Raw genomic sequence first — 18,046 nt, forward strand, 5'->3', positions numbered from 1 at the left:
TCGATGTTTCGATTTTTTAATTTCTCGGTTTTTCGCTTTTTTCTTTTGGGCTTTTCAATTTTTTAATTTTCCAATTTTTCGGTGTTTTGATTTTTCTAATTTTTATTTTTTTAAATTCTGGAGTTTCGTTTTCTCGATTTGTCGATTTTTCAGTTTATCAATTTTTGAACTTTAGATGTCTCGGTTTTTCAATATTTCAATGATGAGCTTTTTCAATTTTTCCCTTCTTCAAATTTTCGATTTCTGGATTTTTTATTTTTCGATTTCTCGATTTTCCTATGTTTCATGATACGATTTCTCTATTTTTTCCTCTCCAATTTTACGATTTTTAAAAATTTCGTTTTTTGAATTTTTCAAATTTTGATGTTTCTAAATTTTCAGTATTCCAATTTCTGAAGTATTTTTTTATATTTTCCCATTTCTCGGCTTCCCAAAGTTTCGTTCTCTCACTTCAATTTTTCGATTTTTCACGTTTTTATTTTTCAAAATTCTAAGTTTTTCGATTTTTCGAGTTTTCAGTTCTTCTTTATTTCAATTTTTCAATCTTCGGAATTTTTAAATTTTCGATTTTCCATTTTTTCTTTTTTAAGAAAAGAAAAGATTTCTCAATTAATCTATTTTTGATTTTCCCACTTCTCATTCTACAATTCTTCGATTTTTCGACTTTGCTTTTTTGGTTTTGCGATCTCCCAATTTTCTAGGTTTTTAATTTCTCAGTTTTTGGATATTTTTATCAGTTTTGGGATTTTCCAATATTACGATCTTTCGATTTTAGGACTATTGGATTTTTGATTTCTCGAGTTTTTATACTTAGATTTCTCTTTTTTTCAATTTTTAAAATTCTATGTTATTCGACTTCAGGAAATTCAGTTCTTCTTTATTTTTCAATTTTCCAATTTTTTTAAATTTTCGATTTTCCAATTTTTCTTTTTTAAAATATTTCGACTTTTCAATCCTCCGATTTTTCCATTTCTCTATGTCTCAGTTTTTGAATTTTTCGCTGTTTCGATTTTTAGATTTCTCGGTTTTTCGCTTTTTTCTTTTGGGCTTTTCAATTTTTTAATTTTCCAATTTTTCGGTGTTTTGATTTTTCAAATTTTCATTTTTTTAAATTCTGGAGTTTCGATTTCTCGATTTGTCGATTTTTCAGTTTTTCAATTTTTGAACTTTAGATGTCTCAGTTTTTCAAAATTTCAATGATGAGCCTTTTCAATTTTTCTTTTCTTCAAGTTTTCGATTTCTGGATTTTTTATTTTTCGATTTCTCGATTTTCCTATGTTTCATGATACGATTTCTCTATTTTGTCCTCTTCAATTTTACGATTTTTAAAAATTTCGTTTTTTAAATTTTTCAGATTTTGATGTTTTTAAATTTTCAGTATTCCGATTTCTGAAGTATTTTTTTATATTTTCCCATTTCTCCGCTTCCCAAAGTTTCGTTTCCTCACTTCAATTTTTCGATTTCTCACGTTTTTATTTTTCATAATTCTAAGTTTTTCGATTTCTCGAGTTTTCAGTTCTTCTTTATTTAAATTTTTCAATTTTCGGAATTTTTAAATTTTCGATTTTCCAATTTTTCTTTTTTAAGAAAAGAAAAGACTTCGCAATTAATCTATTTTTGATTTTCCCACTTCTCATTCTTCAATTCTTCGATTTTTCGACTTTGCTTTTTTGGTTGTTCGATTTCCCAATTTTCCAGGTTTTTAATTTCTCAATTTTTGGATATTTCTATCAGTTTTGGGATTTTTGCAATATTTCAATTTTTCGACTTTAGGACTATTGAATTTTTTGATTTCTCGAGTTTTTAATTTTTGAATTTTGAATTTTTCGTTTAACTTCAGATTTTTCAATTTTCCGACTGTTTTATACGTAGATTTCTCTTTTTTTCAATTTTTAAAATTCTATGTTATTCGATTTCTGGAGTTTTCAGTTCTTCTTTATTTTTCAATTTTCCAATTTTTTTAAATTTTCGATTTTCCAATTTTTCTTTTTTAAAATATTTCGACTTTTCAATCCTCTGATTTTTCCATTTCTCGATGTCTCAGTTTTTGAATTTTTCGATGTTTCGATTTTTGGATTTCTCGGTTTTTCGCTTTTTTCTTTTGGGCTTTTCAATTTTTTAATTTTCCAATTTTTCGGTGTTTTGATTTTTCAAATTATCATTTTTTAAATTCTGGAGTTTCGATTTCTCGATTTGTCGATTTTTCAGTTTTTCAATTTTTGAACTTTAAATGTCTGAGTTTTTCAATATTTCAATGATGAGCTTTCTCAATTCTTCGCTTCTTCAAGTTTTCGATTTCTGGATTTCTTATTTTTCGATTTCTCGATTTTCTTATGTTTCATGATACGATTTCTCTATTTTGTCCTCTTCAATTTTACGATTTTTAAAAATTTCGTTTTTTGAATTTTTCAAATTTTGATGTTTCTAAATTTTCAGTATTCCGATTTCTGAAGTATTTTTTTATATTTTCTCGTTTCTCGACTTCCCAAAGTTTCGTTTTCTCACTTCAAATCTTCAATTTTTCGATTTCTCGAGTTTTCAGTTCTTCTTTATTTCAATTTTTTAATTTTCGGAATTTTTTAATTTTCGATTTTCCAATTTTTCTTTTTTAAAATATTTCGACTTTTCAATCCTCTGATTTTTCCATTTCTCGATGTCTCAGTTTTTGAATTTTTCGATGTTTCGATTTTTAGATTTCTCGGTTTTTCGCTTTTTTTCTTTTGGGCTTTTCAATTTTTCAATTTTCCAATTTTTCGTTGTTTTGATTTTTCAAATTTTTATTTTTTTAAATTCTGGAGTTTCGTTTTCGCGATTTGTCGATTTTTCAGTTTTTCAATTTTTGAACTTTAGATTTTCGAATTTTTGTTTTTTGATTTATTGATGTTTGGATTTCTCGATTATTCAATTTTGCGATTTTTTAGTTATCCATTTTTTTAAATTTTAGAGTATTCGATTTCTCGATTTCTTGATTTTGTAGTTGTTCAGCATTTCTTTTTTTTAATTTTTTAAATTTTGACGTTTTCGATTTTTTGACTTCTGGATTTTTCGATTTTTTTATTTTTTGGATTTTCAGTTTTTCGTTTTTAACTTTGGATTTTTCAATTTTTCGACTGTTTTATATTTCGATTTCTCAATTTTTCAACTTTTCGATGTTTTAATTTTTCAATTTTTAAAATTCTAAGTTATTCGATTTCTGGAGTTTTCAGTTCTTCTTTATTTCATTTTTTCAATTTTCCAGTTTTTCTAAAATTTTCGATTTTTCAATTTTTTTATTTTAATTTTTCTTCTCGGCTTTCTACTCAATTTCTCAATCCTATGATTTTCCGATTTCTCCATGTCTCAGTTTTTCAATTTTTCGAGTTTCTGTTTTTTGATTTCTTAGTTCTCGGCTTTTCAATTTTTCGATTTTTCAATTTTCCGGGGTTCGCTTTTGCATTTATCCGATTTTTCAATTTTTTAAATTCTGTGATTTCGATTTCCCTATTTTCCAATTTTGCGATTTTTTAATTATTCAAAATTTTAGATTTTCCGATTTCTCGATTTTTTGATTTTTCAAATTCTTCAATATTTCTATTTTCCACTTTTTCAAATTTTGACCATGCTAAATTTTCAATTTTCCGATTCCTGAATTAATCTATTTTTGATTTTCCCATTTTTCGACTTCTCAAAGTTTCGATTTTTCAATTCTTCAATTGTTTGATTTTTCGAATTTTCGACTTTGCTTTTTGGTTTTTCAATTTCTCAATTTTCTGATTTTTTAATTTCTCAATTTTTGCATGTTTCTATCAGCTTTGGGATTTTTAAGTGTTTCGATTTTTCGATTTTTTGATTTCTCGATTTTTTACTTTTTGGATTTTCAGCTTTTCGTTAACCTTTAGATTTTTCAATTTTTCAACTGTTTTATACTTTGAATTCTCAATTTTTCAACTTTTCGATGTCTTAATTTTTCAACTTTTAAAATTTCTCGAGCTTTCAGTTCTTCTTTATAATTTTTCAGTTTTCCGAATTTTTATTTAAATTTTGGATTTTTCGAATTTGGCATATTTATATTTCGAAACATCGAAAAATTAAGAAATACCTAAATTGGAAAAACGAAAATTTAAAAATTGAAAAGTTAAAGTATTGAAGTTGTAAAATCGAGAAATCGAAGTATAAAACAGTCCAAAAATTAAAAAATCAGAAGTTTCAAAAACGAAAAATTGAAAATCCAAAAAAGTAAAAATTCAAGAAATCGAAAAAACCAGACCTCAAAAAATCGAAAAACTGAAAAATCACAAAATTCAAAACTGAAAAATCGAAAAATTGAAGAACTGAAAGATCGAAAAATCGAAAAATCTAAAATTTAACACATTGTAAAATTAAAATATCGTAAAATTGAAAAATGTAGAAATCTAAACATCAAAAAATAAAAAAAAAATCGAAAATTTAAAATTTAAAAATCGAAAAACTGTATAATCAACAAATTCGAAAATTGACAAATCGGATAATTCAAAAATCGAAACATCGAAAAATCGAAAAGCCGAAAAGTAAAAAATCAAAAAACCGAAAAATCAAAAAATCTAAACATTGAAAAATTCAAAAGATCGAGAAATCGAGAAGTAGAAAAGTCGAAAATTGTGAAAGTAGCGAAAATAAACAACCACCGAAATTGTGGCTAAAAATACATAATCATTCTGAACGCTTAGAGTCGACATTGGCCTGCGTGTACTCCGGTCTGTGGGTCAAACAAGTTCCCAGGCGATGATAATTCCATTTGTATTTTCCTAACCATGTTGGATTCGAGTCAATAAATTGTAATTCAGATTAATGTGTTTCAATTATCAGTGCTCAGGAACAGACTTATCCACTAAATAATGCAAAGAACTAATCGATGAAATTATTACTCGAAACAATTGATATTTTTATTTAGTTCCAAGAGCGAAAAATGTGTTCACATAACTTCAGATTATCCTATTTGGTTTCCGAACGCGGAGCTTGCAATGCATGAAAAGAATAAATCTAATAATAAATCTAATAATAAATTCTAGAGGGAGCTTCTAGACCTATAAAAAATATTAGATTTATTCAGAGATTGTACAGCACTGGATAAAGAGCGTTTGCATTTTATGCCACAATTTTTTACTAACTTGGTTTCGAAATTTCGGGCGCCAGTTTTTAACGTCGTCCTCACCACAATCCTTCATTCCAGTTTAATTTCCTTCTGCGCGTCGAAATGAATCTAGAACGTGACGCTGAAAATTCCGCTTTAATTTCTTATCTTCCCCTTCACAAGTTTAATCATGCTGCAAGAACAAGCGAATTTTTGTTGCAATCACTAACGTAACTTTAACAGTTTGCGACGGCAAAAAACGCTCTGAATAATTTAAAATCTTAAGTCGAAATTTGCTGAGTTTACAAACTTGGAAACTCCACAAAGAACAAATTAGTTTACCGATTATCCGTCGAGACAAATTGAAATAACTGAGTTCAAGTAATTACGTTTTTAAGGTCAGATATTTATCTGCCTCCGTTCGGAGGGTTGATTTGTTTTTTTGTGTCTACTAATGACAAGTTATTGGGGCGACTTCTATAAATACTCTGGTACTTATAGAAACGTCATTTTCCTTGCGATTTCCAGCAAATTAAATTTTATTCTAAGAAGCCGGCCAAGGCATCATATTTCTAATTTCATTCTCCATGGTGTTAAATTCGAGTTCAGAAAATTTAAATCTCTGTTTTGCCTTCAGTTCAGACGAAGTTGCGCTCACTTTCAGTAATTTTTCTCTTTCAGTGCACCAAAATTACGTGGGAACAGATCACGAAAAAAACCCTTTTTTTCTAAGCGTAGTTTTGAACGAAGACAACAACACTTGCGTGCCCCTTTACCGAGCCATTTTATTCAAAAAAACGGTGAGCTCACACCCTCGCTTTAACCCTCACTTTAAACCGCTTTCAGGGGGCGCAGAAAATCTCGTTACCCATGACCCAAAATAAAATTCTCACCGTTAAACAAATCTTGTCGCATTATCCAAACATGGACCGACTCGACAAAGGACCAAAAGAAATATTTTCGCCCGATTTACAAAAAGACTTACTATTACTAGAGGAACAAGAAGGGTCAGTTAACTTTAAATTTGGAGTAATTTACATGAAGTTCGGCCAAAGTAGCGACGACGAAATTCTCAGCAATGGTAATGGAAGGAGTTTTTTTTTTTGGTTTAAAATGAGAGTGTGCTTTCAGAGTTCGGCAGCTACAGGTTCGAACAATTTCTGTCTTTATTAGGAGAAAAAATTAGATTAAAAGACTGGGATAAATATCGAGGAGGGCTCGATATTAAAGGTAAATATTTTTTCATTTCATTAGGGTTTCGGCGTTTCAGACTGGAATTTTTAAAAGCAGTAATAAAGATTGACATCGGGTTTGAATTTCATTTACGAGATCAAAGATTGCATTTTGCTTTGAATTAGTGGGGGTCTAAAGAATACAAAACACTTCTGCGATACTGAATTGGTCACAAATGTCAAGAACTGATTAGAGTAATTTTTAGCAAACTAAGTCATTTTTTGTTTCTAAGATCTTAAACCTGTTATCAATAAAACTTAAGAGATAGTAGAAATTTTCAAAAATTCGCGTTTCGTCCCGATTTTTTCGTAAATGTTGCTCCGTGACCATCAACACGCTATATTTTTAGCACAGCATGACGAGATCTACGTTTCTGAATTTTTTCACAATTTTTAGACAACTTTTTTAAAAGTGAAATTTTTTCAATGGTCCCCACTTCTTCAAATTTTTGCGAAATTCTGTCATTTTCGAAACTTAACTAAACACATTTTCTTGTAGATTTCGGGCTCTAGAACTCACTTCCGGCCTCGTTTCTTCGATAACTGCAGCCGTTTTTCCGTAATCGACTGTCGAAATATCGGAATTTTTAGAAATTCTCAAAAATTCGCATTTCGTACCGATTCTTTCGAAAATGTTGCTCCGTGAACATCAACACGCTATATTTTTGAAATCAGCACGTCGAGATCTACGTCCCTGAATTTTTTCACAATTTTTAGACAACTTTTTGAAAAGAGAAATTTTTCGAATGGTCCCCTCTTCTTCAAATTTTTGAGAAATTTTGACATTTTCGAAACTTAACTAAACATATTTTCTTGTAGATTTAGAGCCCTAGAACTCACTTCCGGATTCGGTTCTTTGATACCTGCAACCGTTTTTCTGGAATCGACCCCTGAAATATCGAAATTTTTAGAAATTTTCAAAAATTCGTATTTCGTACCGATTCTTGCCAAAATATTGCTCCTTAACCATCAACACGCTAGATTTTTGGAATCAGCTTGTCGAGATCTATGTCCCTGAGTTTTTTCACAATTTTTAGACAACTTTTTGAAAAGACAAAATTTTCCAATTTGCCCTTCAAATTTTGACATTTTCGAAACTTAACTAAACACATTTTCTTGTAGATTTCGGGCTATAGAACTCACTTCCGGCCTCGTTTCTTCGATAACTGCAGCCATTTTTCCATAATCGACTGTCGAAATATCGGAATTTTTAGAAATTCTCAAAAATTCGCATTTCGTACCGATTCTTTCGAAAATGTTGCTCCGTGACCATCAACACGCTATATTTTTGAAATCAGCATGTCGAGATCCACGTCCCTGAATTTTTTCACAATTTTTAGACAACTTTTTGAAAAGAGAAATTTTCCAATTTATCAATTTCTCTATTTTTTAAGCTTACGATTTTTCGACTTTTGAATTTTTGGACTCCTAAATGTTTTGATTTTTCGGTTTCGACTGTTTCATACATCGATTTCTCAATTTTTCAACTTTATAATGTTTTAATTGTGCAATTTTTAAAATTCTAGGTTTTTCGATTTCTCGAGTTTTCAGTTTTTTTTTTTCAATTTGTCAATTTTCCGAATTTTTGAATTCTCGTTTTTCCAATTTTTGTTTTTTCAAATTTTTCGATTTTTCAGTTTATTGATTTCTCGATTTATGGGACTCAGATGTTGCTTTGATTGTTTAATTCCTCGTTTCATCAATTTTTCAATTTTTAACTTTTCTTCTCGGTTTTCGACTTCTCGATTTCTCGATCCTCTGATTTTTCGATTTCTCGAGGTCTCAGTTTTTGAATTTCCAGTTATGCGATTTTTCAATTTTTCAATTTCTTAAATTCTGAAGATTCCATTTCTCGATTTCTCGATGTTTCGATTTTAATAATCATTCAATATTTAAAGTTTCAGATTTTTTAATTTTTCAGTTGTTCACTCTTCGATTTTGCTTTTTTGGTTTTTCGATTCGTCAATTTTCGAGTTTTTTTAATTTCTCAAATTTTGGATATTTCATTCAGTTTTGGGATTTTTCAATATTTCGATTTTTCAACTTTTGGATTTTTCGATTTTTTATTTTTTGAATTTTCTGTTTTTTGTTTTTTAAAGTTTACATTTTCAAATTTTTCTTCTACTTATATTACGATTTCCCAATGTTTCAACTTTTTTATATTTTAATTTTTATAATTCTAAATTTTTCGATTTTTCAAATTTTCAATTTTTCTATATTTTAATTTTTCAATTTTGCGAATTTTTAACTTTTCGATTTGTCAATTTTTTGAGTTCTTGATTTTTTGGATATTTATATCCGTTTTGGGATTTTTCAATATTTCGATTTTTCCACTTCTTCAAATTTCGACCAAATTTTGACATTTTCGAAACTTAACTAAACACATTTTCTTGTAGATTTCGGGCTCTAGAAGTCACTTCCGGCCTCGTTTCTACGATAACTGCAGCCGTTTTTCCGTAATCGACTGTCGAAATATCGGAATTTTTAGAAATTCTCAAAAATTCGCATTTCGTACCGATTCTTTAGAAAATGTTGGTCCGTGACCATCAACACGCTATATTTTTGAAATCAGCATGTCGAGATCTACGTCCCTGAATTTTTTCACAATTTTTAGACAACTTTTTGAAAAGAGAAATTTTTCAATTTATCAATTTTTCGATTTTTTAAGCTTACGATTTTTCGACTTTTGGATTTTTGGATTCCTGAATTTTTTGATTTTTCGGTTTCGACTGTTTTATACTTCGATTTCTCAATTTTTCAACTTTTTAATGTTTTAATTGTGTAATTTTTAAAATTCTAGGTTTTTCGATTTCTCGAGTTTTCAGTTTTTTTTTTCAATTTGTCAGTTTTCCGAATTTTTGAATTCTCGTTTTTCCAATTTTTGTTTTTTCAAATTTTTCGATTTTTCAATTTTTTGATTTCTCGATTTATGGCACTCAGATATTTAAATGCTTTGATTGTTTAATTCCTCGTTTCATCAATTTTTCAATTTTTAACTTTTCTTCTCGGCTTTCGACTCCTCGATTTCTCAATCCTCTGATTTTTCGATTTCTCGAGGTCTCAGTTTTTGAATTTCCAGTTATGCGATTTTTCAATTTTTCAATTTCTTAAATTCTGAGGATTCCATTTCTCGAATTCTCGATTTTCGATTTTAATAATTATTCAATGTTTAAAATTTCAGATTTTTTAATTTCTCGATTTTTTGATTTTTCAGTTCTTCACTCTTCGATTTTGCTTTTTTGTTTGGTTTTTCGATTCGTCAATTTTCCAGTTTTTTTAATTTCTCAAATTTTGGATATTTCATTCAGCTTTGGGATTTTTCAATATTTCGATTTGTCAACTTTTGGGTTTTTCGATTTTTTATTTTTTGAATTTTCTGTTTTTGGTTTTTTAAAGTTTAGATTTTCAAATTTTTCATCTACTTATATTACGATTTCCCAATGTTTCAACTTTTCTATATTTTAATTTTTATAATTCTAGATTTTTCGATTTTTCAAATTTTCAATTTTTATATATTTTAATTTTTCAATTTTGCGAATTTTTAACTTTTCGATTTGTCAATTTTTTGAGTTCTCGATTTTTTTGGATATTTCTATCCGTTTTGGGATTTTTCAATATTTCGATTTTTCCACTTCTTCAAATTTCTACCAAATTTTGACATTTTCGAAACTCAACTAAACACATTTACTTGTAGATTTCGAGCTCTACAACTCACTTCCGGCTTTGTTTCTTCGCTAACTGCAACCGTTTTTCCGGAATCGACCGTTGAAATATCGAAATTTTCAAAAATTTTCAAAAATTTGCATTTCGTACCGATTCTTTCGAAAATGTTGCTCCGTGACCATCAACACGCTATATTTTTGGAATCAGCAGGTCGAGATCTACGTTTCTGAATTTTTTAGACAACTTTTTTAAAGGTGGCTTTTTATTGTTTAAATAGTAATTGTTAGCAAACTACGTCAAATTAGTTTCCAAAATCTTCATCATGAGTGCGCTTAGCATTGTTTAGAGACAATCACGAACCTTTATGTATGAAATTCTAATTCATCAACAACGTAAATAAAGCCTGTTTTGAACTATCCCGGTTCTAACATGCCAATCCCGCTTCCAGGACAGCTCTCGTCCTACACACCCCCGCAACTTCCCAACAATATTATCAGCGCTTTATCTCCACGAGATTAAACGTCTACAATAAGATAACCATGTTTCAGCCGACATGACTGGAAAATACTCCGTGTATACGCTTTACCAGGGGCACGAAATCATGTTCCATGTGTCGACTTTGCTGCCATATTCCAGAGACAACCGCCAGCAGGTGGAACGGAAAAGACACATCGGAAACGACATCGTGAATATAGTGTTCGTCGATGTGGACGACCCCAGCCAGTCGGAAGTTGCACACTCAATCTTCAACCCCACTTGCATCAAATCGCAGTTCACACGTATCCTTTTTTAACTTTGTAGGTCGTGTCGATGACATGTGGAATTTTCTGCGTTGTTGAGCGTAAGCTCGGATGAGAAGTGCTTGCGGAAAACGGGATTCATGCACAAAATAATATCTTAAGTAATAAAAGTCCGCGTGACATTCTACCGTCGGGCTTTTAAATGTATGGTAGATTGATATTTACAAAATGGGAAAGCTGGCTTTATGTTTATTTTTGTAAATCGCATTCCGGGAAAATGTAAATACGGATATTTACAGCGGTGGCTTGACATCCCCGTGTTACAAATTTCGGTGAAACTTGTAATGAGTTTGTATGTACAAATAGCAACGTCAGTAGATAATACATATTTGGACTTGAACTACACATCATTATATATTATATTTATTTATTGACTAACTAGTTACTGCCTTGAAAAATATTATTGTTTAAATTTATCATAATATGTTTTTCTAGATTTTCCATTTTAAATGAATGTCAGAAGTGCCAAAATCAGTCTTACCTTATCAGATACTAGCCCCGCCCACCCACCCTCAATTTTTTTGGAAGGTATATGACTTGCCAAAATTAGTCTCATCCGAGCAAGTACTTCTCATTCTAACGACTAATTTTATTTCAGTTCAATATAAAAGATCACTGATTTCATTCAAATGAAAAGGAGGCAGGGTGGGTGGGCGGGGCTAATTATGTTCTTTTGTCTAGTGAGACTGGAAACTTATAATAGAATCTAGGATGAGAAAAAAAAGAAAAAAAAAAGAGAAACGCTTATCGCACTGTTTTTGTTATATTATTTGCTATAAAATTTGTTTCTTATTTCATGCACTTAACCTATGTAACTTGTATGAAACTATAAACCAAAATCGGTCTTATTTTACAAGTGCTTGCTAAGATAAGACTGATTTTGGCAGATAACATATCTTCTAAGGAAATAGAGGGTGGGTGGGCGGGGCTCTTACTTTCTAAGATAAGACTAATTTTTGCAAATCAAATTTCCCTAACAAAATAGAGGGCGGGTGGGTGGGGTTAGTAGCTGCTGTTGAGATTTTTCGGTTTTTCGATTTATCTATTTTTGAACTTTAGAATTTTTCAATTTTTCCATTCTGCAAATTTTCGATTTCCCGACTTTCTACTTTTCGATTTCTGGATTTTCCTGTATCATGATACGATTTCTCCATTTTTGTACTCTTCAATTTTACGATTTTTAAGAATTTCGATTTTTCAATTTTTCATATGTTGATGTTTCTAAATTTTCAGTTTTCCGATTTCTGAAGATTTTTTTTTTATTTTCCCATTTCTTGACTTCCCAAAGTTTCAATTTTTCAGTTCTTCAATTCTTCAATTTTTCGATTTTTCAGGCTTTTGGTTTTTCAACTTTTAGATTACGATTACGAATACGATTTTTCGACTTTACTTTTTCAATTCTTCGATTATTCCATTTTTCGATTTCTCAATTTTCCAATATTTGAATTTCTCAATTTTTGGATATTTCTTTCAGTTTTGGAATTTTTCAATATTTCGATTCGTCAACTTTTCGATTTTTCGACTTCTGGATTTTTCGATTTTTAATTTTTTTGATTTTGAGTTTTTCATTTTTAAACTTCGGATTTTTCCATTTTTCGACTGTTTTATATTTACACTTCTCAATATTTCAACTTTTTGATATTTTAATTATTTAATTTTTATAATTCTAGATTTTTCTATTTCTCGAATTTTCAGCTCTTCTAAATTTTAATTTTTCAGTTTTTCGAATTTTTAAATTTTGGATTTTTCAATTTTTCCATTCTTCAAATTTTTGATTTCTCGATTTTCCTATGTTACATGATACGATTTCTCTATTTTTGTCCTCTTTAGTTTTACGATTTTTAAATATTTCGATTTTTCAATTTTTCAAATGTTGTTTCTAAGTTTTCAGTTTTCCGATTTCTGAAGTATTTTTTTTTATTTTTCCATTTTTGACTTCCCAAAGTTTTGGTTTCTCACTATTTCCATCCTTCAATTTTTCGATTTTTCAGGTTTTTGATTTTTAAATTTTTCGCTTTTTTAAGCTTACGATTTTTCGACTTTTAGATTTTTGGACTCCTGGGTTTTTGATTTCTCGGTGTTTTACTTTTTGGATTTTCAATGTTTCGTTAAACTGTAGATTTTTCAATTTTTCGACGGTTTTATACTTCGATTTCTCAATTTTTCTACTTTTTAATGTTTTAATTTTGGAATTTTTAAAATTCTAGATTTTTCGATTTCTCGAGTTTTCAGTTCTGTTTTTCAATTTGTCAATTTTCCGAATTTTTGAATTTCCTGTTTTCCAATTTTTCTTTTTTCAAATTGATGCTTTGATTGTTCAATTTCTCGTTTCATCAATTTTTCAATTTTTAACTTTTCTTCTCGGCTTTCGTCTCCTCGATTTCTCAATTCTCTGATTTTTCGAATTCTCGAGGTCTCAGTTTTTGAATTTTCAGTTAGTGGTTTTCCATTTCTTGATTTCTCGATTTTTCAATTTTAATGATTGTTCAATGTTTAAAGTTTCACATTTTTTAATTTCTCGATTTTTTTATTCTTCAATTCTTCCAAATTTCTATTTTTCAATTTGTCAAATTTTAATGTTGCTAAATTTTCAGGTTTCCGATTTCTCAGTTAATCTATTTTTGATCTTCCCATTTCTTGGCTTCTCAAAGTTTCGAGTTTTCAGTTCTTCATTATTCGATTTTTCAATTTTTCGATTTTTTCAACTTTTGGATTTTTGGGTTTTTTATGTTTTGAATTTTCTGTTTTTGGTTTTTTAAAGTTTAGATTTTCAAATTTTTCCTCTACTTTATATCACGATTTCTCAATGTTTCAACTTTTCCATATTTTAATTTTTATAATTCTAGATTTTTCGATTTTTCGAATTTTCAATTCTTCGATATTTTAATTTTTCAATTTTGCGAATTTTTAACTTTTCGATTTTTCAATTTTTTGAGATCTCGATTTTTTGGATATTTCTATCCTTTTTGGGATTTTTCAATATTTCGATTTTTGGACTCCTGGATTTTCTGATTTCTCGATTTTTTTATTTTTTGGATTTTCATTTTTTCGTTAAACTTTAGATTTTTCAGCTTTTTCGATGTTTTAGTTTTTCAATTTTTAAAATTCTAGGTTTTTCAATTTCTCGGGTTTTCAGTTCTATATTTCAATTTGTCAATTTTCCGAATTTTTGGATTTATCAATTTCTCGATCTTCTGATTTTTCGATTTCTCTTTGTCTCTCTCATTTTTGAATTTTTCGATGTTTCGATTTTTGGATATCTCGGTTTTTCAATTTTTTGCTTTTGGAATTTTCAATTTTTGGATTTTCCAATTTTTCGATGTTTCGATTTTTCAGTTATACCATTTTTCAATTTTTCAATTTTCTAAATTCTGGAGCTTCGATTTTAAATTTTATTTTTTGATTTTTTGATGTTTGGATTTCTTGATTTTTCAATTCTTCGATATTTTAATTCATTGTTTTAAATTTTAGATTTTCCGGTTTTTCAGTTCCTCAGTATTTCTAGTTTTTAAAATTTTGACGTTGCTAAATTTTCAGTTTTCCGATTTGTCTATTTTTGGTTTTCCCATTTCTCGACTTCTCCAAGTTTCGATTTTTCAGTTCTTCAATTCTTTGATTTTTCAACTTTGCTGTATTGGTTTTCCAATTTCTCATTTTCCAATTTTTCAGTTCTTCAATAATTTTTAATTTTTCAAACTTTGACGTTTCTGAATTTTCAGTTTTCAGATTTTCCGATTAATCAATTTTTCGATTTTTCATGTTTTTGATTTTTCGTTTTATTTTAGTTTGCAATTTTTCGAGTTTGTTGTTTTGACTTTTCAATTTCTCAATTTTCCAATTTTTGGAGATTTCGTTCAATTGTGATTTTTCAGTTTTTCGATTCTTCAATTATTCTTGTATTTTTCGATTTTTCGACATTCGAGTTTTGGAATTTTTTAGTTTTTCGTTTTTTCGATTTTTCGAGTTCTGGATTTTTCGATTTCTCGACGTTTTACTTTTTGGAATTTCAATTTATCGTTTTTTAAACTTTACACTTTCCAAATTTTCGACTGTTTTATACTTCGATTTCTCAATTTTTCAACTTTTCCGTTTTTAAAATTTAGGGTTTTCGATTTCTCGAATTTTCAGTTCTTCTATATTTCAATTTTTCAATTTTCGTAACTTTTAAATTTTCGATTATTAATTTTTTTAATTTTTCCAATTTCCAATGCTTCAATATTTGGATTTTTAAATTTTAGATTATTCAATTTTTATTTTTTTGACTTTTCCATGTTTTGATTTCTCACTTTTACAATTTTTCGATATTTTGAAATTTCAGATTTTTCGAATTCTCGATTTTTCAGTTCTTCATTCTTCGATTTTTCAATTTTTCGATTTTGATTTTTTGGTTTTTCGATTTTTTCAACTTTTGGATTTTTGGATTTTTTATTTTTTTAATTTTCTGTTTTTGGTTTTTTAAAGTTTAGATTTTCAAATTTTTCGTCTACTTTATATCACGATTTCTCAATGTTTCAGCTTTTCTATATTTTAATTTTTATAATTCTAGATTTTTCGATTTTTCGAATTTTCAATGCTTCTATATTTTAATTTTTCAATTTTGCGAATTTTTAACTTTTCGATTTTTCAATTTTTTGAGATTTCGATTTTTTTGATATTTCTATCCGTTTTGGGATTTTTCAATATTTCGATTTTTGGACTCCTGGATTTTCTGATTTCTCGATTTTTCAGTTCTATATTTCAATTTGTCAATTTTCCGAATTTTAGAATTTTCGATTTATCAATTTCTCGATCCTCTGATTTTTCGATGTTTCGATTTTTGGATTTTTCGGTTTTTCAATTTTTTACTTTTGGACTTTTCAATTTTTGCATTTTCCAATTTTCGATGTTTCGATTTTTCAGTTATCCCATTTTTCAATTTTTCAATTTTCTAAATTCTGGAGCTTCGATTTTAAATTTTTATTTTTTGATTTTTTGATTAAATTTTCAGTTTTCCGTTTGATTTTACCATTTCTCGACTTCTCCAAGTTTCGATTTTTCAGTTCTTCAATTCTTTGATTTTTCAACTTTGCTGTATTGGTTTTTCGATTTCTCAATTTTTCAATTTTTGGATATTTCTTTCAGTTTTGCCATTTTTCAATATTCTGTTTCTTCGACTTTTCGATATTATGGATTTTCGGTTTTTCGACTGATTTATATTTCGATTTGTCAATTTTTTAACTTTTAAATATTTTAATTATTCAATTTTTAAAATTCTAGATTTTAATTTTTCAATTTTCCGAATTTTTAACTTTTCGATTTTGGCATATTTTGGTTTCTCAATTTTGCAAATTTTTGGACTTCTCAATTTTTTTTTACTTTTAAGCTTTTCAATTTTTGAACTAACCGATTTTTCAATTATTTTAATTGTCCAGTTCCGATTTCTTGATTTATTCATTTTTCATTTATTCGATTTTTGAATTTTAGATTTTCGAATTTTTATTTTTTTTGTTTTCTATGATTAGATTTCTCCATATTTCAATTTTACGAAATTTTATTTTTTCGACTTTTCGATTTTTCAGTTCTTCAATAATTTTTAATTTTTCAAACTTTGACGGTTCTCAATTTTAGTTTTCAGATTTCCCAATTAATCAATTTTTCGATTATTCATGTTTTTGATTTTTCAATTTTTCGTTTTTTTTAGTTCGGGATTTTTCGACTTTGTTGTTTTGACTTTTCGTTTTTTAAACTTTTTTCATTCTTCAATTTTTCGAATTGTCAGTTTTTTTAGGTGTTTCAATTTTTCAATATTTCATTTTTGGACTTTTTCAATATTTCTATTCTTCAAATTTTCGACTCCTCGATTTTTTATTTTCCGATTTCACAATTTTCCGATGTTTTAATGATACGATTTTTCAATTTTTAAAATTTTGACGTTTCTAAATTATTATTTTTCCGATTTCTGAAGTATCTTTTTTTACCCATTTCTCGACATCCTTTTTTATGTTTGCGATTTTTGGACTCTACTTTTTTGATTTTTCGTTTCTCAACTTTTTAATTTCTCAGTTTTTCTACATTTCAGTTTTGGGATTTTTCAGTTTTTCTATTCTTCAGTTTTTCTTTCATTTTTCAGTTTTACGATATTTCAGTTTAGGGATTTTTCAATATTTCCATTCTTGGACTTTTCGATTTTTCAATTAATCGATGTTTTGTTTTTCCAATTTCTTGACTTTCATTTTCCAGTTTTACGATATTTCTGTTTTTCAATTCTTCAGTTTTTCTATTTTTTTAGGTTTCGAGTTTTCGACTTCACTTTTTTGACTTTTTGATTTGTCAATTTTTCAATTTTTAATTTCTCAGTTTTTGGATATTTCAGTTTTGAGGTTTTTCAGTTTCTTCATTCTTCAGTTTTTCTTTAATTTTTCATTTTTTCAAAATTTCAGCTTTGGGATAATTTATTATTCAATTTTTCTCTTCAATTTTACGATTTTTAAATATTTCGATTTTTCAATTTTTCAATTTTTTGACTTATCTAAATTCTCAATTTTTCGATTTTTCCATGATTCGAAGTTTTGTTTTTCAATTTTTTTAATTTCTCAATTTTTCTCCGATTTTTCAATTTTTCGATATTTGAGCTTTGGGATTTTTTAGTAATTAGACTTTTCGATTTTTCTAGTTCTGGATTTTTCGATTTCTCGACTTTTTACTTTCTGGATTTTCAATTTGTTTTTTGATTCTTCAATTTTTTGAATTTTCAGTTTTTGTTTAGGTGTGTCAATTTTTCAGTATTTCAATTTTGGACTTTTTCAATATTTCTATTCTTCAAATTTTCGACTTCTCGATTTTTTTATTTTTCGGTTTCTCAAATTTTCCGATGTTTCAGTGATACGATTTTTCAATTTTTTCAAGTTTTGACGTTTCTAAATTTTTGAGTTTTCTGATTTCTGAAGTATTTTTTTTATTTTTCCATTGCTCGGCATCCCAAAATTCTTCAATTTTTCGATTTTTCGGGCTTTTGATTTTTCAATTTTTCGATTTTTTAAGTTTGCGATTTCTCAACTTTGCTTTTTTGATTTTTTATTTCTCAAATTTTCATTTTTTTAATTTCCCAATTTTTGGATATTTCGTTCAATTTTGTGATTTTTCGGTTTTTCGATTTTTGAATTTTCGATTATTTGTTTTTAACTTTTTTTTGATTTTTCAATTTTTCAAATTTTCAGGTTTTTTGGGTGTCAATATTTCAGTTTTGGACTTTTCAATTTTTTAAGTATTTTTCGACTTTGGTT

The 18,046-nt window shown here is 28.0% G+C and overlaps 1 protein-coding gene across 5 annotated transcripts in view; it reads left to right on the plus strand.

Moving 5' to 3' along the window:
• LOC135124988 (GTPase-activating Rap/Ran-GAP domain-like protein 3) overlaps window positions 1–18,046 on the plus strand; it is a 223,287-nt gene that overhangs the window by 161,223 nt on the left and 44,018 nt on the right. For all 5 annotated transcript variants that reach the window (XM_064050239.1, XM_064050242.1, XM_064050240.1 and 2 more), the window contains 4 exons: window positions 5,771–5,889; window positions 5,936–6,170; window positions 6,221–6,319; window positions 10,533–10,763. In XM_064050239.1, the coding sequence (XP_063906309.1) occupies window positions 5,771–5,889; window positions 5,936–6,170; window positions 6,221–6,319; window positions 10,533–10,763 (684 nt within the window). The remainder of the gene's footprint in view (window positions 1–5,770; window positions 5,890–5,935; window positions 6,171–6,220; window positions 6,320–10,532; window positions 10,764–18,046) is intronic.

The sequence above is a fragment of the Zophobas morio genome, unplaced genomic scaffold, assembly GCF_036711695.1.
Source record: "Zophobas morio isolate AGI-343-1 ecotype UQ-CSIRO unplaced genomic scaffold, CSIRO_AGI_Zmor_V1 ptg000008l, whole genome shotgun sequence".
Taxonomy (NCBI): Eukaryota; Metazoa; Arthropoda; class Insecta; order Coleoptera; family Tenebrionidae; genus Zophobas; species Zophobas morio.